Genomic DNA, 27567 nt, shown 5'->3' on the forward strand with positions numbered 1-27567 from the left:
AATGTCAGTTTCCTTCCCTCCCTCCAGGCTGCTGCTGACCCACTAATAACAGGGCTGTGTCTAGGAGGCTCGGGAGAAGATGGGCTTTGATTAAAGACTCTCCTTACTGCGAACCTGACGCGTTCTCCCTTCATCAGCTTCCCCTCAGCATTCTCTGACCTTCTCCTACCCTGAGATTTCTCCTGCAGTGCAGGACCAGTGGCTGTGTGCTCTCCATCTCTTGTTCTCTGATAGGTCCCTCTGTTTTGTTGCAGCACCTCTTTTATTTTGGCTCATTGACAGATTCATATTCTCATGTTATTCTCTGAAAGAAGTAGTTTAATATTTTCTCCCAGAGTAAATAAGTTGATTCATCCCACACCCTCCCTTTTTTTTTTGTGGGGGAGGGTGGTATCTAGCCCCTAGATTTACTTACAATTTACTCTCGTAAGGTCACTTAAATATAGGAACTGAAGGAGTTACTCTGTCAAAATCAATACTATTCCCTGTGTTTAGTAAAGTCTGTGAGGCTGTTATGGGGTTAATTGTTCTTTGTGAAGAAGTGAGAGTCATAATTCATTAGGTATCTTCTAATGTCTCACATTAGATTCTAATCTTGAAGTCCTAACAAAGCTTGCTGTGAATTATAGTGTTTCTTTTCTTTTTTTTTAACTTTCTTTTTTATACTGGACTGGAGCCATAGTTGATTAACAATGTTGTGTTAGTTTCAGGTGTACAGCAAAGTGATTCAGTTACACATATACATGTTTCTGTTCTTTATAGTGTTTCTCTTTCTTTGCTTTCTGCCTTGTTGGTAGGAGAGAGTCACTTTGTAGGAAAAAAAAAAAGAAGAATTTTGGAAGTAAATTCATACATCTCCTTTTGAGAAAAGGGAAAGTTACTTTTATAGCTTGTTGCTACCTTGGAGCTCTTGGCTTTGTTTCTTCAACAATATGTACCCAAATATGAGCATAAAGGACTGTCTACACCCAGTTACACAACTGTGGGTGGGTCTCCTGCACGTTCGTAGTTATTTGCTGGGGGAGGGGAAGGACCATATTACAGGTCTTTTTTTTCCCCTCTTGAGGAGAGGGGGCCGAGGTGAGATGCTTTTTCCCACCAATAAGAACAGTAAGAATATGCTAAGCCTGAACACAATTTAGTCCAAACAGTCATCTTCAGGAATTTGTTATGGTGACTGTCCTGCCATCATAGATTAAGTGAGGCATCGTTAATGCATGTTTGTGTTGTGTGATGTATCTGAGAGCGGATGGAAGTGACACGGGTGGCTTCGTGCATCTGTATGTGAGTTGGTGTGCTGTGTGCTGAGCACAGAGGTTGGGCTAAGACTGATGTCTAGGTGAATGGAGTGGGTTTCTCCCTCCCCCCTTCCTTCCTTCCTTCCTTCCTTCCCTCCCTCCCTCCCTCCCCCTTCCCTCCTTCCCTCCCCCTTCCCTCCTTCCTTCCCTCCTTCCTTCCTTCCTTCCCTCCCCCCTTCCCCCTTCCCCCCTCCCTCCCTCCCTCCTTCCCTCTCTCCCTGCCTCCCCCCTTCCCCCCTTCCTTCCTTCCTTCCTTCCCTCCCTGCATCCCTTTCAGCTCCTTCCCTGCTGCTGAGTACACACCAGTTTCCCAGCAAAGCCTGACCTGTCTGAGCCTAGCTCTCTGCTTTCTCTGTGCCTGTACCCAGCAAATGAAGCACAGTGGAGAAAGTCCGACTTCAGGGTGGATTCCCAGCCTCATGGTTCTGCCCAGCCGTCTCTTCTATACATGTTAATTCACCCCTTCTCTCCCTCACACCCTCTGTCCTTCCTCACTCCTACTTTCAGAGGATTTTGAGGCCAGAAAGTGGAAAGTCTTTCTTTTGGCTCCCAAAGGTACAAACCTACCTTCCTCTACATCCATCTCGCCATCTTTTCCCCAGTTTGATGGGCGTCCCCTCCTCCCCTGCTCTGGACCCCATCCCAACTGTTGCCTCAGAAACCTTCTTTCTCCTTCTAGTAAACTTTTCTCTTTCAACAGATCTTTCTCACTGGATTTTAAGCCCGCTGAATCCTCTTCATTAATAAAACAATAAAAAAAACCCTCTCTCAACCCCATGCTTTTTTCCATCTACTGCCATAGACCATTTCTTTCCTTAAAGGGAAGACTTCTCAAAAGAATTGTCTGCGCCCTCTGTTTTCATTTCTTCACCCCATACTTATTCTTCAACCCACTTGAATCTGGCTTCTGGCCCCCAAATCCACCAAAACCACTTCTTCTAGGGTCATGGGTGATTTCAGGATAAATGTGGGTATCCAGGACACATTTTCCAGGCCTCATCTTATTTGTCAGTATTTGACCCTACTGACTGCAGGTATCTTTTCTTCACAAAATGCTCTTTTTCTTTTCTGGGCCCACCCTGCCCTGGTTTTCCTCCATTTCCTGAACTGTTCCTGCTTAGGGCCCTTTCCACACTCGGACTGTCTCACAGGCTGGTGGACGTGGGAGTTCTTCAAGGTTGCCTGTCTGCCTTTCTCTTCTCTCTGTGTTGACTCTCGTCCATACCTACACCCCTGGCTCTATGCATTTGACCTTCTGTCTCCCAGCCTGTCCATTTCTCCCCACTGCTGCCGTGTTCTTTTGCAAGTCACCCTGGCCTCTCCCTGGATTCTCTGGGAGTACTTTCACTCTTTTACATTTCTTCTCTGTCTGACCTCAGAGCTGAAAGCTTAATCTCTTAATCCTCCTTAATGCATTTGAGTAGTTTTCCATAGTTCTTGGGAAAACGTTCAAAATCCCTTAAGAAGTTCATGAGATTCTGCGTCATCTTGGATCCTGCCGTTCATCCAGCCTCATCTCTCCCCGTGTCCCCCTGCTGCTTGCTGGCTTGTGGCCAGAGCACTGGTCCCCTTGTACGCACGCTCCCTCTAACACAGCGCACGTGTGTGCTTTTGCCTCCTGCCTGGCACTCTTGCACCAGGTTTTCTCCTGGTTTCCCCCCAGCTCCCCCCAGCTCCCTTCAGAGCTCTGAGCTCTCCATACACAGAGTCCTATATTCTTTAAAAAAATTTTTAAATTTTGTTGAAGTATGGTTGATTTATGATGTTTTGTTAATTTCTGCTGTACAGCAAAGTGATTCAGTTATACATATATATATATTCTTTTCCATTTTGGTTTATCACAGGATATTGAATATAGGTCCCTGTGCTATACAGTAGGACCTTGTTGTTTATCCATCCTGTATATACTAGTTTGCATCGAAAAATGTGCAGAAGACCTAAATAGATATTTCTCCAAAGAAGACATACAGATGGCCAGTAGGCACATGAAGACATGTTCAAAATTGCTAGTTATTAGAGAAATGAAATCAGAGGCCTGTATTCTTAATGCCTTACTGCCAGGCACATAGTAGATGCTTATTAAATGTTGAGTGAATGGATGAACTCCTAGTTTGTTGCCTGGGAAGGATTATTTATAATTAGCATACCAAAGCACCACATTCTGCTTCTCTGATTACATTGTGTTACATTGTTTGTATGCCCATAGATAACTTCTTAATAACTTCTGTACATTGTTCTGTATACTTAGTTCCCCAAGTACTTTCATATGGATCTTCTCTTGAGACTTTGGGCAAATCAGTGGGGTTTTTCAAACCATATGGCAGCAGCAGCCCCCAACGCCCTCCCTCCATCCCATACACATTTTTTGTAGACGGGAAGTGTGACACAGGTGTCTGGATGTGTGTTCAAAGTCAAAGCAAGTTAGGACTAAATCACAGGACACCTGAATCACAGCCCTTTGACCTTTTTCCACCTCAGTATAGCCTTTTTCTCTCAAATATGTAAAAATTTGTCTTTAATAATTTTTGGAAACTTCAAAAAACTGTGGTGAAATATACAGTCAGCCCTCAGTATCCATAGGTAATGGGATCTGCAGATTCCACCAACCAGGGATCAAAAATACTACACGATCTGGGGCTGGTTGTATCCACTTATGCAGAACTGCCTATATGAGGTGGCTTGTAAAGGACTTGAGCATCCGTGGACTTGGGTGTCCTTGTGGGTCCTGGAACTGATCCACCGTGGATACTGAGGGACCATGGTACGTAACGTAAAACTGGCCATCTTAACTATTTTTAAGTGTACAGTTCACTGGTATTAAATACATTCACAATATTGTGCAACCATCACCACCATCCGTCTCCAGAACTGTTTTCATCTTGCAAAACTGAAACTCTGTGCTCATTAAATAGTAACTCCCCCTCCCCCTCCCCCTAGACCCTGGCAACCACCATTCTACTTTCTATTTCTTTTCCAGCTAAGAAAGAAAATTATTGCTCAGTGTCCTTTCAAATGATCAGATATCTCAAGCCACAAGGTTTATTTCAGTGGTTTTGGTTTTATTTTTAAAACAATCTGTTATGAATCATGGACAAAGAGAACAGACTGGTGGTTGCCAAGGCGAAGGGGGTTGGGGGAGGGATGGGGTGAGAGGTTGGGGTTAGCAGATGTAAGCTTTTTTATATAGGATGGATAAACAAAAAGGTCCTACTGTATAGCACAAGGAACTATATTCAATATCCTATTCTGTAATGGAAAAGAATATATATATATAAAAGAATATATATGTATAACTGAGTCACTTTGCTGCACAGCAGAAATTAACACAACATTGTAAATCAACTATACTTCAATAAAAAAATAAAAATTAAAAATTAAAAAATCTATTACCAAATGGTATCTTTTCCCGACGTCATCATTTTATAGTGTCTTCCAGAGTTAGACCAGCATGAAATACCCCTCTCTGCCACCCCAGGCCTAAGTGTGTTCTTTGCCTCTAGATTTAAACAGTAAAAATCAACACTGGAAAAGAATGAAAAGGTTTGCTGTCTCCTGGTTGAGGGTTTAAGGCATGTTTGTGATTGTCCTGTTTGTCTTGTTATATCTGATATTATTGAGGATTTTTTTTCCAGTACAGAATGTTAATAATTTTGAAAGGAAAGATTAGAGACAAGGGGAATTCTAAGATGGTTTAGTTCCCAACTTCCCTGATAAGATTCACCTGGGGGAGGGGGAGAACCTTGTTAAAATAGAGATGACCAGGCCTTCCGCAGTCTGGATCAAACCATTCCAAGTGTGGGAAACGTTTGTATATTCGATGAATACTGTTTTGTTAACAAGCTGGAACTACATCTTAATTCCTACAGTTTATTTTTCTGAGCATGCCAGTGTGCACACATACACTTTGTGGTGTTTCTTTCTGGGAAGACCATCATTATTGTTTTCCCCAGTAGCAGAAGCATGAATTCATCTGTGTTTTCTTTATCCTGATTTTTCAGCTTCATATTGGATACGACTGTTTGATGAGTTCTCAGTGTATAGTGCCAGCAGAGTGCAGTAGTTTGGCTCGGGCTTTGCATGGAGACAGACCTGGGTTCAAATACTGACTGCTCCTTGTCAGATTCTGCCCTTGTCCAAGTTATGTAACGTCCTTAAGCTTCAGTTTTTCCGTCTGTAAATTCAGGACAATAACACACCCTGGTGCTCAGGGTTGTCAAGAAGATAAAGTGAAACTGTGCCTTTAACGCCTGTAGTGCACTGCCTGCCACATAGTAGGTATCAATACATATGAATCCCTATTGTTGTTTTGTGACTGTTACTATTTTATAAGACATCCCAGCTGGGAACATGGCCAAAAGCTGAAGCTGAGTGCACATGAGAACATGAGAAGGGAGGATTCAGAACCCAGGAGCAGTAATTAGTGCTTTTGAAAATGTTATAATTGATCCCTTGCATGTTGTTTTCACCCCACGCCTATTTTCCAGATTGTTTTCAGTAGAGAAAAGCCCTTGGGAAACCTCAAAACCATGTGTATTTGTTTGGGTGATGGAGTAGCTGTGACATCGGATCCTGTTCCCTATGGATTTTGATGCGGATTTCAAATCCTTATTGGAAGCCTTAGATGGTGGCTTTGTCTGTAGAAATTAGTGAAAAGAAAAGGATCAAACCTAAAATGGAGACTATCTCCAGAAATTTGAATTAGTGGTACCTTTCAGTCCCCAAAGCTCATCTGTTCCTTTATTATCCATTCATTCCTCAAGCGTTCATGTGCTGGGCATTAGGCTGGATATTGAGGATAGAAATGTGGATAAAACATGGGTTCTGCCTTCAGGAAGCCCGCAGTCCACTGTGAGAGATGGACAAATGCATAGTTGAAACAAACTGTGGTAACTACAGAAATAAAGGTAGCACAGAGCACTGGGAACAGAGAAGAGCATTTCCTGGAGGAGATGGTGGTGGAACCAAGTCTTGCAGGAGAATTCAAGTTGACCAGGTCGTGTCATCTCATTGGGGTGAAGTGTGCAGTGGACATTTCCTGAGCAAAGGAGAGACAAGAAAAACCTGATGTTTTTGTTTTGTATTAATGGACTCTGCTTCTCTCCCTCATGTTTGTAAAGGGAAATTTCTCAAACATAGGTTGAGGGTTCAGATCCTGGGTAGCCAAGACTTAAGTCTATACTCACTCCATAAATGACTGCTGAGTGCCAACTGAGAGCCAATACAACCCAACAAACTCTATGAAATTTCATTTTATATGTACCACATCTTTATCCATTCATCTGTCATGGACATTTAGGTTGTTTCCATATCCTGGCTACTGTAAATAGTGCTGCTATGAACATAGGGGTGCATGTATCTTTTCTTTTTCCTTTTTTTTTAAGTGAAGTGTAGTTGATTTACAGTGTTGTGTTAATTTCTGCTCTATTGCATCTGCTAATGGCAAACTCCCACTCCTACACTCTCCCACCCCCCACCCCCTTGGCAACCACCAGTCTGTTCTCTATGTCTATGAGTCTGTTTCTGTTTTGTAGATAGGTACATTTGTGTCCTATTTTAGATTCCACATGTAAGTGATATCACATGGTATTTGTCTTTCTATTTCTGACTTACTTCACTTAGTGTGATAATCTCTAGTTGCATCCATGTTGCTGCAAATGGCATTATTTCATTCTTTTTTATGGCTGAGTAATATTCCATTGTGTGTGTGTGTGTGTGTGTGTGTGTGTATTTCACATCTTCTTTATGCATTCATCTGTCAATGGATATTTAGGTTGTAGCAAACTCTATGAATTTAAATCATTTTTTCCCATACTTTGGAAACAAATCCTGATTTGGACTTTGACTATTGATATTTCTTATATATGTCCTTTCAGCAGTTGTCACATTTTTGGTTCAGGATTTGGTAATCTTGTGTCTGCACTGCTGTATTCTTTTCTTAGCTAACTTTTATCAGTGCCCTCTCTAGTATGTTCCGATGGCAATTTCTAAGGACTTTCTTTCCAGGTATTTTGACTTTGCTTCATGCTCCTTGTAGTTGGGCTCGTTGGTGTTTGACATGATAAAATATGGAAGCCTAATCTTCAGCCATTTGTGACACTAAGTCACATTTTGTCTCAGAATCGTATCTAATTTTTATGCGAGCTAATATGTTAATAAAGTGATTGAGGACTGTAAAGTTACTTGGGGTGTCTATACCAAAAAATCTCATATAGAATTTTAATGTTCCACTAGTTTGGCTATCAATGTGGGTGATGATATCTTTATATTTTGTATACACGTACACACACACACACACATACACACACACACACACACAATCTCTCTCCAAATGCCTCTATATACATAAATACCATACATATATGTGTATATGTGCTTGTGGATGTATATATATCTATTTTGTCCAGGGAGAATGCACTTTTAAGATGGGTGTTGTATGCAAGATAAGCATTACTTTTATCCAAAATTATTTTGCATTATGACAGTTACTGTTTCGTTTGATACCTTTTTGTCCTGTATTTTTGGGAATAAATCAAAGGCACTAAGCATGCATAGAAGTGGTTTGCAATTTTTGGCCTTTCTTTCAACTTCATCTTATGGCCTTATCTTGGTTTTATATTTCTAATTTAAAATGTATGTGACCATCTCCTGTTTTTATTTCTTTGTAAGCTGTTTTTACTCATTTAATGGGAAAAAGGTGGGATATAAATATGTTTTTAAGATTGCTATCCATGATGATCGAGTCATTCAGAAAAGATTACATTATCATAGAATAATAATACAAGTAAGAGCCACAATGGCTTTTTTTTTCCATAAAAAGACTAGTATATATTATTTTAGTGGCAGAGGATTACATTATACGATTTTCAGTGGTCTTCAGTGAACAGGGAAATTACGCTAGTTAACACTCAACTATCTAAACTAATACAGGAACTTCATTGCTCACAGCCTTTGCTTAGTCAAACCTCAGATGGGAATAAAATTTCCTGTAAAAGTGCCCCAAAAGGGAGATGTTACAGTGAAATGGAACCTTTAGAATGAAAATAAAAATCTTCTGTAGGTGGAAAATAGTTGAAGTTTTTAAGGGTTATATGATCCCAGTGAGGCGATGAAGGAAAAAGAAAGGTAGGTCACAGCACATGTGACTTCTGGAAGCTCCAGACAAACAGAGGAAAAGCAGGATGGGAGACTGAAAAGGGACACCAGGGGAGGGTAGAATTATGACAACTTGGAGGCTGCTACTTTTTCATAGTAGTTTTAAAAAAACATTTTCCTTCATTAAGGTTTGTCTACTGCAGTCTTTCAGTGGAGGAAAACCATTGCAGCTTTTGTGCCATTAAAGGGTTAAATATCACGAAAAAAGAGGTGACTTACCCCAGATGGATGCATTACACAGCTGCTTTTGTGCTGAAACAACTATGCCATTAAAGGGTTAAATATCATGAAAAAAGAGGTGACTTACCCCAGATTGATGCATTACACAGCTGCTTTTGTGCTGAAACAACTGTGTCATTCTGAAGGAGGTTTTATGTTTTGTTCTCTCAGTGGAGAACTAAATTCTTCAATGACTTTATTCATTCTCGGGGATTACTCAGTGTTTACTTTCTTTGCTAATGGCAGGCTTTGCATGGTAACGTGCCCTTTCTTGTTGGGAGATTTGGCAAACTCAGAAACGTTGGTTTTTTATTTCTTTAAAATGTCAGAACTTTGTGGACGCAAAACAATTTTTTGAACTTCAGAGGTTTGTTTTTGTCTAGACTATCATCCACACCTGTTTAGTAATCTTGAAGTTGGAAGATTCTTCAAAATACTTCTGTGTGAATAAAAAGTGTTATTTTTAGGTATGTCATTTACCTGTGTTGTTGTCAGTAGATTCATAGTTCGTATAATCAATGTGGGTTCCCTTTTCAGTGATCATATTGGTGGCAATGTGAAAAGAATTAAAGAATTTCCAAATAATTCCTGGGAAATACGAAGGTAGGTAGGTAGATTTCAAGGTTACAGACACTTCTGGACTTCCCTGGTGGTGCAGTGGTTAAGAATCTGCCTGCCAATGCAGGGGAGACAGGTTTGATCCCTGGTTCTGAAAGATCCCCCATGCCGCGGAGCAACTAAGCCCATGCGCCACAATTACTGAGCCTGTGCTCCAGAGCCCGTGAGCCGCAACTACTGAGCCCATGCGCCACAACTACTGAAGCCCGTGTGCCTAGAGCCCATGCTCCGCCACAAGAGAAGCCACTGCAGTGAGAAGCCCACGCACCACAATGAAGAGTAGCCCCCGCTCGCTGCAACTAGAGAAAGCCCACGTGCAGCAATGAAGACCCAACGCCGCAAAAAAAAAAAAAAAAAAAAAATCAAGGTTATGAACACTTCAAAGGGCTATAAAACTGTGAGTAGATTTCTTTGGAGGTCTGCCTTCTCATCAGATAAAAATAAGAGTACAGATTGCTGTTTCCCTCCCTAAGATTAATGATATATTTTCCTCATGTAAACAGTCTTCTCATAGTGTTCAGAATAATTGTATTTCATCCTCCCATACTACCTGTGAGCCCTCCCACTCTTTCTGCAGACCCTCAAAGGGTTCTTTTGAGAAAAGCAGATTGCCCTTGGAGGTTGGAAAGAGAGCCTTTCCTTAGATGTTGAGAAACAGGTTCTTAGAGATTTTAGAGGTGGGTGCCACTCTTTTTGAAGACTTTACTGTTTTCACATTTGTTTCTGCATTCTTTTTATGCTTTGGTTTTGAGAGGAAAGTTTCTTGACTGGCTTCTGGCCTTGAGTTAAGTTTCCAGCTACTGTGTTTTGTCACTTTGTATTCAAGGAGTATTCAGGAAGTCTTTTCTTGTCTTATATGTAGATAGAGCCAGCCTCAATTATCCCTGTGGTTTAGAACCTCATGAAAGTCTCACAAATTAGAAAGATGTGAAATCTGGGGTGTGTATGTGTGTAATGTGTGCTTGTGAAGATACAAGCTAATGCTTATTTTAGTCTTTCATTTATGATTCAATTTACTAACCAACTTACTTACCAGTTTATTGGTAGGTATTTATTGAGTGTCTACAATGTATATGCCACTCTTTATCTCAGCAGAAGGATAAAATACAAAGGTTCATTAAAACCACATGGTTCTTGCAGTCTTAGAGTTGACCAGTCGGGAGAAACAAGATGTGCCTGCACACTGAACAGTGAATTTAGAGGGCAAAATCGTATGTGATTATTCCGGGTGCCAAGTTAACTGGCACAGGCCCAAGACTATAAAGAGTTCAGAGAACAGAGGGGAAAAAAAGGAGGGCTGGAAAGATGAGTGAAGGCACCACAGAGGAGGTGGGGCTTGATCTCTGCTCCCAGGATGAGAAGAATTGTGGAATTTATCAGTGACAGGAAAGGGCGTCCTGCGTCGGGCGGGTGCCCTGAGAATGACAGTGCACTGGGCATAAGCTCTTTGTGTTTGGGGAGAAACCCTGAGAAGTTGCTAGTTGGATTAGATGGATGCTTTTGAGGTAGTGGGGTTTAAATAGATTGAATGCGACACATATTGATATGTTGGGTAGGCCAAAAGGTTTGTTGTTTTTTTCCATTAAGATGGCTCTAGTAGCGCTTAGTTGTCTTTAACTTCATTCGAAACAATTTTGTTAGCTTGTATTGTGACAGCTATCATATCAGCGTGCATTAAAAAAAAAAAACTTGTCAAAATTGGTGAGTTTTTGCGTAGCCATTTTAATATTGAAGATGGAAGAAAAAAAGCAACATTTTTGGCATATTATGCTTTATTATTTCAAGAAAGGTAAAAACGCAACTGAAGCGCAAAAAAAGATTTGTGTAGTGTATGGAGAAGATGCTGTGACTGATCGAATGTGTCAAAAGTGGTTTGTGAAGTTTCGTGCTGGAGATTTCTCACTGGACAATGCTCCACGGTCGGGTAGACCAGTTGAAGTTGATAGTGATCAAATCGAGACATTAATTGAGAACAATCAACCTTATACCACACGGCAGATAGCCAACATACTCAAAATATCCAAATCAAGCATTGAAAATTATTTGCACCAGCTTGGTTACGTTAATAGCTTTGATGTTTGGGTTCCACAAAAGTTAAGTGAAAAAAACTTTCTTACTGTATTTCCACATGCGATTCTGTACTTAAACATAATGAAAATGTTCCGTTTTTAAAACAAATTGTGATGGGTGATGAAAAGTGGATACTGTACAATGATATGGAACGGAAGAGAAATGAACCACCACCAACCCCACCAAAGGCCGGTCTTCATGCAAAGAAGGTGATGTTGTGTATATGGTGGGACTGGAAGGGAGTCCTTTATTATGAGCTCCTTCCGGACAAACCAAACGATTAATTCCAACAAGTGCTGCTCCCAATTAGACCAACTGAAAGCAGCACTCGACGAAAAGTGTCCAGAATTAGTCAACAGAAAATGCATAATCTTCCGTTAGGATAACGCAAGACCACATGTTTCTTTGATGACCTGGCAAAAACTGTTACAGCTTGGCTGGGAAGTTCTGATTCATGCACCGTATTCACCAGATATTGCATCTTCGGATTTCCATTTATTTCAGTCTTTACAAAATTCTCTTAATGGAAAAAATGTCATTTCCCTGGAAGACTGTAAAAGGCACCTGGAACAGTTCTTTGCTCAAAAAGATAAAAAGTTTTGGGAAGATGAATTATGAAGTTGCCTGAAAAATGGCAGAAGGTAGTGGAAAAAAACGGTGAATACATTGTTCAATAAAGTTCTTGTTGAAAATGAAAAGTTTGTCTTTTATTTTTACTTAAAAAGTGAAGGAACTTTTTGGCCAACCCAATATATTCTGATCATGAGGAATTTGTAGACTTTGCTGAAAGTTTATACATTAAAATTGTTATATTTTCCTACATTTGCTTTTGGCACACAAAAGTTTCTGAGAGAAGCGAGTGTCGACTGCAAAATGTACAACCTAAAAGTTGAGAGTTATGTTTTGTTCGGTGGACAAAACTGAGGACTTAATCCCAGGACACAGCATCTCAGATAGCTCTGAAGGACTGCTCTGAAGAGGCAAGTGGGGAGCCAGCAAGTGGGGAGCAACAAAGACCAGGGAGTTGGAACATCAAATGATTACTGTTAATTAAAGAAAAGCAGACATCTCAAGTTAAGGAATTTAGCACTTTTCTATGGGAAGATGCAAGAGTCTGGGCTTACTGAAATCATTCCTTTGATATACACCTCAGCTGTCTGGGGCCAGTATCCTGCTTTTCTCATTCTGAGTCTTCTCAGGGTGCATCATCAGGGGTGACTGCAGTGTCTAATGGTTTGATGGTGGGCATCCTGTTTCCTTCCTGAGTTCCCTTAGGACTCAAGGTCGGGGTGGCTGTAATGTGATGGCTTCAAGGCTGCAACATCCTTTGTTTACTGATATGGCAGGGGGCATTTTTAGTTCACATGAGCAATGTTAAAGACTGGATGAAAAACTCTGTATTTCAACACAGGCTTCGTAATAATATTTGCAGGAGTTGTTATGTCAATAGGTACACATGTAAATTTCATGTTGAATGGGCAAGTGAAAAACACCATTAATATGGTGCATTTTTTCCTAGGCCGGACCTGATAGACATGAATACTGTTGCTGTTCAAAGCAACCTTGCAAATTTAGAGCACGCTTTCTATGTAGCAGAAAAAATCGGTGTTATAAGACTTCTGGATCCTGAAGGTGAGTGATTATTTTGACCAGATGTCCACGGGCTGGAAAGTCTGATCCAAAGTAATTGATCAGCATTTTGAAATAATTCATGTTGCTGCTTTTAGATGTTGATGTCTCCTCACCTGATGAAAAATCAGTAATAACTTATGTATCATCTCTCTATGACGCATTTCCCAAAGTTCCTGAGGGTGGTGAAGGCATTGGTGCAAACGTGAGTATTGATTTTTCCATTCTGAAGCTGCTGACTCAGAATTGACTGAATTCTCTGATAGTGCTTTTTACAGTTTTTTTATATGACTTTTTTTAATTGACATATAGTCGATTTACAATGTGTTAATTTCTGCTGTACAACAAAGTGATTCAGTTATATATATATACACACACACAAACACACACATTCTTTTCTTTAATGTTATTTTCCATTATGGTTTATCATAGGATATTGAATATAGTTCTGCTGACTTCAACCTCCCACCCACGCCTTCCCTAACCCCCTCTCCCTTGGCAACCACAAGTCTGCTCTCTATGTCTGTGATTCTGTTTCTGTTTCATAGATAAGTTCATTTGTGTCATATTTTAGATACCACATATAAGTGATATCATATGGTATTTGTCTTTCTCTTTCTGACTTACTTCACTTAGTATGATAATATCTAGATCCATCCACATTGCTGCAAATGGCATTATTTCATTCTTTCTTACAGCTGAGTAATATTGCATTGTATGTATATGTGTCACATCTTCTTTATCCGTTCATCTGTCAATGGACATTTAGGTTGTTTCCATGTCTTGGCTATTGTAAAGAGTGCTGCTATGAACATTGGGGTGCATGTATCTTTTTGAATTAGAGTTTTGTCTGGATATACGCCCAGGCATGGAATTCCTGGGTTTTTTTTTTTTTTTTTTTTTATAGTTTTCTTTGCTGTGCAAAAGCTTTTAAGTTTCATTAGGTCCCATTTGTTTTTTTGTTTGTTTGTTTGTTCTCATTTCCATTACTCTAGGAAATGGGTCAAAAAAGATCTTGCTGTGATTTATGTCAAAGAGCGTTCTTCCTATGTTTTCCTCTGAGAGTTTTATAGTGTCCGGTCTTACATTTAGGTCTTTAATCCACTTTAAGTTTATTTTTGTGTATGGTATTAGGGAGTGTTCTAATTTCACTCTTTTACATGTAGCTGTCCAGTTTTCCCAGCACCACTTATTAAAGAGACTGCCTTTTCTCCATTGTATATCCTTGCCTCCTTTGTCATAGATTAGGTGACCATAGGTGTGTGGGTTTATCTCTGGGTTTTCTATCCTGTTCCATTGATCTATATTTTTGTTTTTGAGCCAATACCATATTGTCTTGATTACTGTAGCTTTGTAGTATAGTCTGAAGTCAGGGAGTCTGATTCCTCCCGCTCCATTTTTTTCCCTCAAGACTGCTTTGGCTATTCGGGGATTTTTATGTCTCCATACAAATTTTAAGATTTTTTTGTTCTAGTTCTGTAAAAAATGCCATTGGTAATTTGATAGGGATTACACTGAATCTGTAGATTGCTTTAGGTAGTATGGTCATTTTCATAAAATTGATTCTTCCAATCCAAGAACATGATATATCTCTGCAACTCTTTGTGTCAACTTTGATTTCTTTCACCAGTGTCTTATAGTTTTCTGAGTGTAGGTCTTTTACCTCCTTACGTAGGTTTATTCCTAGGTATTTTATTCTTTTTGTTGCAGGGGTGAATGGGATCGTTTCCTTAATTTCTCTTTCTGATCTTTTGTTGTTAGTGTATAGGAATGCAAGAGATTTCTGTGCATTAATTTTGTATCCTGCCACTTTACCAAATGCATTGATTAGCTCTAGTAGTTTTCTGGTGGCATCTTTAGGATTATCTATGTGTAGTGTCATGTTATCTGCAAACAGTGACAGTTTTACTTCTTTTTTTCCAATTTGGATTCCTTTTATTTTTCTTCTCTGATTGTGTGGCTAGAACTTCCAAAACTATGTTGAATCATAGTGATGAGAGTGGACATCCTTGTCTTGTTCCTGATCTTAGAGGAAATGCTTTCAGTTTTTCACCATTGAGAATGATGTTTGCTGTGGGTTTGTCATATATGGCCTTTATTATGTTGAGGTAGGTTCCCTCTGTGCCCACTTTCTGGAGAGTTTTTATCATAAATGGGTGTTGAATTTTGTCAAAAGCTTTGTCTGCATCTACTGAGATGATCATACGGTTTTTATTCTTCAATTTGTTAATATGGTGTATCACATTGATTGATTTGCATATCTTGAAGAATCCTTGCATCCCTGGGATAAACCCCACTTGATCATGGTGTATGATCCTTTTAATGTGTTGTTGGATTCTGTTGGCTCGTATTTTGTTGAGGATTTTTGCATCTATATTCATCAGTGATATTGGTCTGTAATTTTCTTTTTTTGTAGTATCTTTGTCTGCTTTTGGTATCAGGGGGATAGTGGCCTCATAGAATGAGTTTGGCAGTGTTCCTTCCTCTGCAATTTTTTGGAAGAGTTTGAGAAGGATGGTGTTAGCTCTTCTCTAAATGTTTGATAGAATTCACCTGTGAAGCCATCTGGTCCTGGACTTTTTGTTTGTTGGAAGATTTTTAATCACAGCTTCAATTTCATTACTTGTGATTGGTATGTTCATATTTTCTGTTTCTTCTTGGTTCAGTCTTGGAAGATTATACCTTTCTAAGAATTTGTCCATTTCTTCCAGGTTGTCCATTTTATTGGCACAGAGTTGCTTGTAGTAGTCTCTTATGATGCTTTGTATTTCTGCAGTGTCAGTGGTTACTTCTCCTTTTTCATTTCTAATTTTATTGATTTGAGTTCTCTCCCTCTTGAGTCTGGCTTAAGGTTTATCAGTTTTGTTTATCTTCTCAAAGAACCAGCTTTTAGTTTTATTGATCTTTGCTATTGTTTTTTTTTGTTTCTATGTCATTTATTTCTGCTCTGATCTTTATGATTTCTTTGCTTCTACTAACTTTAGCTTTTGTTTGTTCTTCTTTCTCTAGTTCCTTTAGGTGTAAGGTTAGATTGTTTATTTGAGATTTTTCTTGTTTCTTGAGGTAGGATTGTATTGCTATAAACTTCCCTCTTAGAACTGCTTTTGCTGCATCCTATAGGTTTTGGATCGTCATGTTTTCATTGTCATTTGTCTCTAGGTATTTTTTGATTTCCTCTTTGATTTCTTCAGTGATCTCTTGATTATTTAGTAACGTATTGTTTACCTTCCATATGTTCGTGTTTTTTACGTTTTTTTCCCTGTAATTGATTTCTAATCTCATAGTATTGTGGTCAAAAAAGATGCTTGATATGATTTCAATCTTCTTAAATTTACTGAGGCTTGATTTGTGACCCAAGATGTGATCTGTCCTGGAGAGTGTTCTGTGTGCATTTGAGAGGAAGGTGTAATCTGCTGTTTTCGGATGGAATGTCTTATAAATATCAATTAAATCTATCTGGTGTATTGTGTCATTTAAAGCTTGTGTTTCCTTATTAATTTTCTGTCTGGATGATCTGTCCATTGGTGTAAGTGATGTGTTAAAGTCCCCCACTGTTGTGTTACTGTTGATTTCCTCTTTTATAGCTGTTAGCATTTGCCTTATGTATTGAGATGCTCCTATGTTGGGGGTGCATATATATTTATAATTGTTATATTTTCTTCTAGGATTGATCCCTTGATCATTATGTAGTGTCCTTCCTTTTCTCTTTTAACATTCTTTATTTTAAAGTTTATTTTATCTGATATGAGTATTACTACTCCAGCTGTCTTTTGATTTCCATTTGCATGGAGTATCTTTTTCCATCCCCTCACTTTCAGTCTGTATGTGTCCCTAGGTCTGAAGTGGGTCTCTTGTAGACAGCATATATTTGGGTCTTGTTTTGGTATCCATTCAGCAAGCCTGTGTCTTTTGGTTGAAGCATTTAATCCATTTACATTTAAGGTAATTATCAATATGTATGTTCCTATGACCATTTTCTTAATTGTTTTGGGTTTGTTTTTGTAGGTCCTTTTCTTCTCTTGTGTTTCCCATTTAGAGAAGTTCCTTTAGCATTTGTTGTAGAGCTGGTTTGGTGGTGCTGAATTCTCTTAGCTTTTGCTTGTCTGTAAAGCTTTTGATTTCTCCATCGACTCTGAATGAGATCCTTGCTGGGTAGAGTAATCTTGGTTGTAGATTCTTCCCTTTCATCACTTTAAATATATCGTGCCACTCCCTTCTGGCTTGTAGAGTTTCTGCTGAGAAATCAGCTGTAACCTTATGGGAGTTCCCTTGTACGTTGTCATTTTTCCCTTGTTGCTTTTAGTAATTTTTCTTTGCCTTTAATTTTTGTCAATTTGATTACTGCATATCTTGGCATGTTTCTCCTTGGGTTTAACCTGCCTGGGACTCTCTGCGCTTGCTGGACTTGGATGGCCATTTCGTTTCCCATGTTAGGGAAGTTTTCAACTATAATCTCTTCAGATATTTTCTTGGGTCCTTTCTCTCTCTCTTCTCCTTCTGGGACCCCTATAATGCGAATGTTGGTGCATTTAATGCTGTTCCAGAGGTCCCTTAGGCTGTCTTCATTTCTTTTCATTCTCTTTTCTTTATTCTGTTCCATGGCAGTGAATTCCACCATTCTGTCTTCCAGGTCACTTATCCATTCTCTGCCTCAGTTATTTTGCTATTGATTCCTTCTAGTGTATTTTTCATTTCAGTTATTGTATTGTTCATCTCTGTTTGTTTGTTTTTTAATTCTTCTAGATGTTTGTTCTTTAATTCTTCTAGGTCTTTTTTAGACATTTCTTGCGTCTTCTCGATCTTTGCCTCCATTCTTTTTCTGAGGTCCTGGATCATCTTCACTATCATTATTCTGAATTCTTTTTCTGGAAGGTTGCCTATCTCCACTTCATTTAGTTGTTTTTCTGGGGTTTTATCTTGTTCCTTCATCTGGTACATAGTCCTCTGCCTTTTCATTTTGCCTGTCTTTCTGTGAATGTGGTTTTCGTTCCACTGGCAGCAGGATTGTAGTTCTTCTTGCTTCTGCTGTCTGCCCTCTGGTAGATGAGGCTCGATTGCTGGATCTTATGGTAATTTTATTTTTAGTTTTCTGAGGAACCTCCATACTGTTCTCCGTAGTGGCTGCACCAATTTACATTCCCACCAACAGTGTAGGAGTGTTCCCTTTTCTCCATACCTTCTCCAGCATTTGTTATTTGTAGACTTTTTAATGATGGCCATTCTGACCAGTGTGAAGTGGTACCTCGTTGTAGGTTTGATTTGCATTTCTCTAATAGTTAGCGTGGTTGAGCGTATTTTCATGTGCCTATTGGCCATTTGTATTTCTTCTTTCGAGAAATGTCTATTTAGGTCTTCTGCCCTTTTTTCGATTGGATTATTTTTTTTCCTGTCAAGTTGTATGAGTTTACAGTTTTTAAATATCAAATATTTTTTAAAGGATTTGAGTTAATAGGTCACTTAATTTAGAGATTTTCTTTTTAAACTTACTGCTGTTTTACAGCTGCCCTACTTGGTATCCTTCTCTGCAGAGAAGGTATGCAGGGAATATCTCACTTTTGAAATCACTTTCAAGTTTTTTAACATACGTGATCCCAGGAGATAAGGTAGCTCTGCGTTGGTTTCTCATTTAAAGGTGAGGCCCGGAGGAGGGTGATTTGATTTTGCCAAATTAACGGAGCTTCTTCGTAGCAGGGCACGGTCTCTGACAAGTAGCTTTGGGCTCTTTATTTAGTCCACTGCTTCCCAAAGTCTGTGCAGTTCATTTCAGCGGTGTGTTTTGTGCTGGTCCTGCTGACAAGTGCTGTGCGTTTCTGGAGGACAGGACACCCTGTACATGACGTGCATTTGGGGGGACCCCCCCTCACCCTCCTTTGTGTCCACTCCTCCTGCAGATTTCTCCTTTATTCTGTCTCACTTTGAAGGTTTGGGAGCTCCCCTTTCGGGTCTCTTATTTCGCCTCTGTGTGCTATTGCTTGAGACTTGTTTCCATTCTCTCCTCGTGTTCTTTCTCACAAAGGCTGGTCCCCAAGTGACTTGGTCCCATGCTCCTCCTCTGCTCCAGTGTCTGCCAGTGACTCAGGGTTGAGTGTTGCTCCAAAATGTTATTGTGGCCGTTCCTTGCTTGGTCTTCTCACTGCCTGTACCCAGTTCCTCACTCTTATCCCTTCACTAGAATGAGGATGAGAGCTTTCTTTTGGCTTTACTTTCTCCATTGTTTTTCTCTTCCCATGAACTCTGCACATTGTCGCCACATTAGCTAGAAAAACTTCCGTGGCTCCATGTGGCTTGCAAGGTTCAACCCAGTCTAGACGTCCTGACATCCTCAATTCTGCCTTTTATCAGTTCTGCTTACCCATATCTGTCCCCACATGAACTGTTTGTGGCGTCTGGGGCATTTCTGTTTCAGAGTCCTGACTCCCTTGACCCCCATCCCCCATCTTTTCTTTGCTCCTCCTGCCAGCCACCAACAATTAGTGGTCATTGTACAACTGCTCAGGGATTCCCTCTCCCAGGAAACCTTCAGTGATCATTTTGAGGCACATTTATGCTCACCTGATTCATACCTCAGCGCCTCACATATACTACCCGTTTCCGTTATTTCAGCACTTCTTAAATGCTGCTTTTTGTTTTGCGTAACTGTTTATATTATGACTCTCTCTTGCCTCCTCATCTAGACAGAAACTCTTTGATAAAAGAGATCATGTCTTGAAGTATTATATTTTTATTACAATGCTTTGAACATCATAAGCAGTCATTAAATACTTAATTGAACATAGCAGTTTACAATTTTCCAGTCTCTTCCATTTTAAAAAAAAGTTTGCCTAACAGTACTTGAATCATCCCACATGTACATTTCCTCTAGTTTTCACTCCTGTCTGGTTTCCTATGTATTGTGTAGCTCTTTGAGTTTCAGATATAAGGTGGACTTAGAAAGGTTGGCAGAGAGGGCAACTAACCTGCCTTATGCAGGCTATAAGCCTTTAGAGTGCCTTTCTTGAGTGCCTGGAAAACACCCCAAATTGATCACAGTGTTCTTTTTGTTCTGCTACATTTCAATGCAGCCTCTGAAACCTTTGTAACACAGTGCTTCAGGCAGCCTGGATCCCTGGATCAGAGCTGGCACTCCTTAGGCTAGTCTTAGTGGTCAGATGTTGATAGTGTGTTTTTAAGGCTGTTTAAGTGGAAAGGCTTAGGACTGGGTGGAAAGGAAGAAAACATGGAGCTGGTCCTCTCCATCAGGCTTAAAGCCCTGCAAATCCACAGAATGGCCTCTGGCCAGATTGTGTTAGACGTGAATGTTACAATCTGCAGATACAGACCTTCTCTGCCATCTTCTCGTTGTAGGATGTTGAAGTCAAATGGATTGAATACCAGAATATGGTCAACTACCTCGTCCAGTGGATCAGACACCATGTGACCACTATGTCCGAGAGAACATTTCCTAATAATCCTGTAGAACTCAAGGTCTGTGTCCCTATAGAAGTTAAGTAGGATTGAGTTTATTATTAAACTTTTAAATAATGCTGAAATGGTTCTATCATTTCAGAAATTGAAGAAAAATTGCCCTTGGTAAGGTACTAATCATCAGGCAAATTATTTATTTTTTCGTCTCCTATTGTACAGAGAAAATGGAAGTCAACATTAATAATTAAAAGATAATAGTGACAACATCTTAAAGAAATTTATAGTCCCTTTGGTTTGAATTGTTGAGAGTTTTAAGGTTTAATTTGGGAAGATTTCTGGAAGTGACGTTGCCAGAATCTTTTTGGTGCCTGGGAGATGCCTGGAGCCAGCAGATGGCTGGGACGCGAGGGGGGGCGGGAGCTTGTGCAATGCGACCGTGGCAGGGCCTGTGCCTGTGGTCACATCCTGTTAAAAAACAGCCTCAGAGGCTCCTGTGGTACGGCAAGAGGTACATACTGTCTTTCACCACGAATTCGGAAATACATACCTGACTCCCAGAGTAAATGAGTTCCTGGTTTAGTAGAACATTTACTACTACCTAAGAACCTGGGTCCATCTCTTTGAACAGAGACATTATAGAAATATTAAAAGATAGTACAGATATAGAAACGTATTGAAAATAAGTTGTCTCATTTTGTACATTGGGATTTGTCATAGCAAAGTAGTGTACTTTATTTCAAGAAATGGGTAATGCGAATATGAACAACAAAGTCTAATTCCTTGAATTGCAGACTTTGTTTTCCCGATCAGACTAGCATTGCAAAAAAACGGTCCTAACCCAGGGTGGGCCCTGTTAACGTTAGTAATTGTGTCCATGCGTCTATGTGGAACATCTGTGGAATAGCTTTTATTTGCATTGTCACGGGGAGCTTGTCCTTGGCACAAACTTCCTTGGCATGTGTCGATGTGATGCTGTTTAAGTTCTCTCTGAAGCTGTTTGTGTGATGTCTCCCTCTGTGGCTGGAACCTCTCCCGGCAGGAAAGCTTTCCTCCCCCTTCTATCAGCACGTCTACTGTGAACAGTGGGTAGCCCATGATGGCATTCCGTGCTTATTCACCTATGGACATCCTGAAACGGTGCATTTTGAGTTTAAACCAATTTTCAGATTTCAAGTTCCACTTATTTCCAGATGGATTCCTTTTGTCCAGACATCTGAGTACATTCTTGCTGGCTTCTGATTAATGCAGATTCTTAAATTATTAAAGAAGTTCAAGTGACTACACAGATTACTGACTGGTGCCTGGGATAGGACGTGATACAGGAAAAAAATATATGGTGGGGAAATACCAAATAATTTTATTAGCCGGCAAAACATTAAATGGAATCCTTCAAAGAAATGTGTCTGCCTGAATGTTTGCAGGGACTTGTTTTAAAGCAGCATGAATTAGGATGAAATAATTAACATACACTTATTAAATGTGGAGACGCTTTATCAACATAATTTTTATAAGGTCCTTGTTAATAAATATAATAAACACATTTAAGAGATTCCCAAGTTAATATCCGTAAATTAGATAGTAATTTAATTATATGGTTCAAACTTTTATAATAATAGCAGCAACCAATAGCATCTGTCTTCGTTTACTTATAAGATCTGCTTAATTTGGCCAATGGGACATTGAAACGAAATTTTAGTCCTATCTATCTGATGAGAATTCTGTTTTCAAGGATAGACCATGAAATAGAGGAGAATGCTCCCCACCCCTTTTTATGGGAATTGCATCAGATGATTTTTCCAAAAACTAGAAGCTAAAGTACAGCATTTGGGAAGTGGATCTTTTAAATAAGTATGTATCTTCTTGTTTGGATAATGAGAGATTGTCAGTAGAGCCATAGTAGATACTGCTGTGGTTTTCACTGTCCAGATGGCTGGGTAGCCTATGTTGAATCAGGACTCATAGCCATAATTGCACCCTCCTCAGATCCCATACAGCCTGGTTACCGACTGGCTGGGAATCGGCAGCGTCCTTGAGTGTCTGTTTTATAAAGGAATGCCACCGAGGGCACGCGACAGAGTAAATAGCGTTTGAAGTGGTGACATTATGTGATAATGAAAACAGGTCTTTGAAGTTTGGCCCTTCATTTATTTTCCCTTTCTTTATAGGCACTTTATAATCAGTATTTACAGTTTAAAGAAACAGAAATTCCACCAAAGGAGACAGAAAAATCAAAAATTAAACGCCTGTATAAATTATTAGAGGTAAGCAGAAATTTCCTTTGTATTGTCAAATGTAATCTTTTAAAAAATTTTATTGAAGTATACTTGATTTACAATTTGTGTTAATTTCTGTTGTACAGCAAAGTGATTCAGTTGTACATATGTGTATATTCTTTTTCATATTCTTTTCCATTATGGTTTATCACAGCATAATGAATATAGTTCCCTGTGCTATTATACAGTAGGACCTTGTTGTTTATCCATCCTATATATAATAGTTTATGTCTGCTAACCCCAAACTCCCAATCCATCCCTCCCTCACCCCCCTTCCCCCTTGGCAACCACAAGTCTGTTCTCTATGTCTGTGAGTCTGTTTCTATTCCGTAAAGTTCATTTGTGTCATATTTTAGATTCCACATATAAGTGGTATCATATGGTATCCAATGTTATCTTTAATAATCTACCTTGAGGTAAGAAACATAATTTTTTACGTCTTTGCTTCACATTAACTTTTTTGTTGTTGTTTTCTCTAGATTTGGATAGAATTTGGACGCATCAAACTCCTTCAGGGTTATCATCCCAATGACATAGAAAAGGAGTGGGGAAAGCTCATCATTGCCATGCTCGAGAGGGAGAAGGCTCTTCGTCCCGAAGTGGAAAGGTGAGTGGGGATGTCCTCTGCCCTGGGTGTCCAGTGGGAGGGGTCAGCCTGTGTCGTGGAAAGAACTTAAGCTTTGGAGACCAACATTTACCTTTTTCATTCACTTGGCTCTGTGACCTTGAATAAGTCACTTAGCCTTTCTGATTCTCCATTTTCTTATCTAGAAACTCTTCCAAGAGGTTTGAGGAGGGATCAGTGAAGTAGTGTTTGAAGAGGGCCTAGGTTGGTGTGTGAAATCTCATCTCATACCGTGGTTACAGTTTTAAAGCCAATCAGGATGACCCGTGAGAATTTCTCCAACTGACTTTTAAGTCACCAGGGCCTGGATCCAGAAGTTCATCCATACATAACATAGGCTAACCATGAACTTATCTCACTTCTTGTTGTATTTTTGGCTACGGCCCTCTTTCTACGGGGCAGTGAACTCTCTTTGAAGGGCAGTGAGGCCGCTTCTAGAGAACACTTAGTAAATGCTGGCTCAAGTTCCCTCTCTGCTTTTTTGCCCTGAAAACATCACTCACCTTCATCCTTTCTCTCCCGCTACACCCAGCTGCCGGGGAAGGTCCTGCTTGGTCTTTAGGACACATTTGTTGGATGGATGTGTCTCTGGGGTAGTCCTTACATCCCAGCCTGACTTGTGGTGTGTGGGGCTTGTGTGGCCTGAGTCCACGGGACTGGCCTTACAGCCTGGGAACCGGTGGCCAGGCCAGGCATCGCCCTCAGGCCTGACTGGCTCCACGCCGCCTCGCTTCTGTAGTGCGGTCACGCTGTCTGCCTCTCAGGAGCTCTGACTTGCGAAGGTCCCAGCCTCCCCCATTTATGAGATCTCTGCACTGTCTGATCCTTTGGCTGGGAAGTCTGTTTCATCCCCTCTTTACTCTTCATCTTTCTCAGATCTCGGCTTCTGAAATGTAATTTCCTCCAGAAACTTTCCACAGTCTCCCAGGTTGGTTCAGATGTCTTGGTGATAATCCTCCTGTTTATATGGATTGCTCCTTCATAGCCCTCATCTCCGTTGTAATTTTGTATTTGTGTCTGTGATTGATTAAGGGCTGCCCATTCTACAGTTGTGAGCTCTAGTAATGTGGAGACAAATTCCTGTTTTTGTAGTTCCTTGTGTCGCCAACACTTAACACCCTGCCTGCTATCAGTATCCTGATGCTCTTTGTGCCCCCTCGTAACTTCCACATGGAAGAAATATGAACTAATGTGTTGAAGATACAGGGGCAGGTCTAATTTGTCAGGCCTTTATTAAATCACTGATGACACTCTTGTTAAAGCAGCATATTCTGTCTACATAACTAGATCATTAGAACCAGAACAAGCTCGAAATACCCAGGATGGACCTTTTATGGAGGAGATAATTCTGGGTGGTTCAGATGGGATGCTCAGCTTCTCATCGGAAAGAATGGAAAAGGATGCCACAGAAAGAGTACGCAGTAGATTTTAGTCGACAGAATAGCAGCTGGATTTTAATATATGTTAATGAAAGAATGCTGTGGTTAAGAGTTCGAGGTCTAGGAGCCAGTCAATCCTGGATGAATTATTAGCTCAGTGTACAAGCCATGTAATCTTAGATTCAGTAACCTCTCTAAGCTTCAGTTTCTTCGTTTGTAAACAGGATGTAATAGTACCTACTGCATTTGGTGGTTCTGAGTATATCTGTAAAATGATTAGTTAATTTCCTGGCATGTAACAATTACTTCAGAAATGTTAGGTGCTGGCTGCTATTACTATTTGTGCTTTTACTAAATATATCTGACATGGCACTCTCAAATTTCCTTTTCTTGCCTTCTGAAAAGAACAGTATCTACCTCTAGGTGGAGAAGCAACAGTTTGGCCTTGCAGTGTTAGGGATAGGAAAATATTTAGGAGCTTGGCTGATTCAATGCCTTCATTTTTCTTGATGCAACATGTTTTTTTTGGGCATTAACTCTGTATTGCAAAATAATAGCTGTGCAGCATGGCAGTGTGTAAAAAGCAGATGCGAAAGAGCCAAAGACCTTAGGCCTATAGAAAGGAAAAATAAGCACAGACAAATTAAATCTGCAAGCATTGCACTGATATTCTTCTTAGCACTTTGGCTTTTAAAAATGTAAAGTAACTTTAGCACGATTAGACCTAACATTCCTGGGAGCACATCCTATAAAGAAAGGTAAATGGACAATTTCCCAGGTTAATTTAACCTCTTTGTTTAATCAACAAACACCATGGTGGTTAAAAAGGAAAAGTACTTTGCTTCTCCTCAAACTCATTTGTTTATAGGTGCTTGTAAGTATCAGTTTTTAACCCTGTGTTGTTCAGTACAGACCTGGCCTTTTCCAAGAAGCTGTGATCAGGGTCTGATTGACTATTTGTGTTCTTTTAGCTGATGATTTGCCGGAATAACCTTTTCTAATCATACCTGGGCTCCTGGGAGGCATCAGAGTTGTTTTTGAGGCAGTTGCAAGTGGATGACTCTTGGTGAAAATATTTGGCAAGTCTTCTCCAGTGACGCCCCAGTCAGCCTGCCTTGTCCATACTTGTAGGGCTTTAGTGCAAGCTACAAAAGGCAGACCTCAGCTAGTAAACCCATGGCTCTAGGCGAGATTCTTCTGAATAGCTATCAGTGTATTATTTGCTGTGTGTTGAATATGCACGTTGGAGCATATTTAAGGAGCCATTAAAAGCTGTACCATTCAGCCGCCACTCTTCACCGTTAGAAGTAGCGCTTTTTGTAGACCTTCTACTTTTGAGTCTACTTTTAAGGGTGGAGGAAAGAACATCATTGCAAGGATAAGAATGCACAGCAGTAGTTACAGTTACCGTAGCAGTGATTCTGTGTTTAGTAACACGACTAGCACACGAACCAGTCTTGATTCAAATGAAAATTTCCTCTCAGTTCATTGTGGTCCAACGCTGATCAATTCCTGCATTAGCTTTGGCAATGAATCCTTTGATGGACACAGGTATGGAGTCATTGGTGTGGGATTGTGTTTTTTCTTTTGGTGGGCTGCATTTTTCAGGGATGGCCAACTCTATGACTTTAGAGGGAGAGGCTTTATTTTATTTCATTCCTTCTTTTAGATTGGACATGTTGCAGCAGATTGCCAGCCGAGTTCAGAGGGGCAGTGTCATTTGTGAAGACAAACTGATGCTTGCCCGAAACGCTCTCCAGTCTGTAAGTTCATTTCAGGAACTGTTGGGATTGCAGTAGATGGGTCAGTGTGTTCGGATGAACTAAAACTTTGCATAACATTGGGTAGATTGGTCTACTGAAACAAAGTTTGTTAAAGATTATGATTACTTTGCTTTCTTGAGGGAAAACATGTTTTTGAAGCAAAAGGGAAAACAGAGAAAATCCAAGTAGCTTCTGTTCTAATACTTCGAGTTTTATATTTGAGGCTAGTTTTGAAACTTGTTTAATTAATTAATTAATGTAGAATTAATATTGAGTTCTTTTAAAATACAGGATTCTAAAAGATTAGAATCTGGAGTGCAGTTTCAGAATGAAGCAGAAATTGCCGGGTATGTCCTTGAATGTGAGAACCTTTTACGCCAGCATGTAATTGATGTACAGATTCTTATTGATGGAAAATACTACCAGGCAGACCAGTTGGTACAGAGGTAAGAGTTCTTGTTAGTCAGCCCTGTCCTTCTGGGTGACTGTTTCATGGCACCTGCATTAAGAATGTAGAGTGTGACAATTTTATGAAATATTTCTTTAGCTCTTTTTTGTTGAAAATGTGTGTCACGTTAATTCTATCATATTTGGGTGTGTTTAGTAGGTTTTGTTCTTCAAAGATAAGTAATAGAAAAAAATTTTGTGATACATATAATATTTAATGCTGTAGTAACTAACATACAGTTGAAATATTCAATTATGATATTCGAAAAAGGGACAGTATGAGAAAATTATCTTTTGAGTCAGCATTTCAGTTTTCTGTTTATCTTATCATGAAAATGTTCCTAATAAAGTATTGGAAGAAATATATGTGCATAAACATCTGTATCTCTGAGAAGTAGGCTTGGGAGTAGGAATGGAACCTTTCAGGTTGAATACTATATATATTATATATGTAAATATCTAAATACATGAGATATATAAAGCAAAAATTATAAATGATGCTTTGACCCAGTAAGTCCACTTTTAGGAATCTATAGTAATTCCAAATATAGAAAATATCTAAATAAATATGGGGAAAAAAGCCTTTGTTCATGTCAGAAATATTTTATAGTAACAAAAATTTGGAATCTTACATGTCAAATAGTAAGAGAATGATCATATTATAGTGTAGTAATTGTGTTCTTTATAAAT

The 27567-nt window shown here is 39.6% G+C and overlaps 1 protein-coding gene across 1 annotated transcript in view; it reads left to right on the forward strand.

Moving 5' to 3' along the window:
• The window catches only part of LOC103018155 (dystonin), a 489012-nt gene that overhangs the window by 285351 nt on the left and 176094 nt on the right, over positions 1 to 27567 (forward strand). Inside the window, 7 exon segments of the mRNA XM_057554087.1 lie at positions 12877 to 12989; positions 13085 to 13191; positions 20331 to 20450; positions 22556 to 22651; positions 23143 to 23270; positions 26337 to 26430; positions 26722 to 26876. Coding sequence (XP_057410070.1) covers positions 12877 to 12989; positions 13085 to 13191; positions 20331 to 20450; positions 22556 to 22651; positions 23143 to 23270; positions 26337 to 26430; positions 26722 to 26876 — 813 coding nt within the window.

The sequence above is a fragment of the Balaenoptera acutorostrata genome, chromosome 10, assembly GCF_949987535.1.
Source record: "Balaenoptera acutorostrata chromosome 10, mBalAcu1.1, whole genome shotgun sequence".
NCBI classification, from domain to species: Eukaryota; Metazoa; Chordata; class Mammalia; order Artiodactyla; family Balaenopteridae; genus Balaenoptera; species Balaenoptera acutorostrata.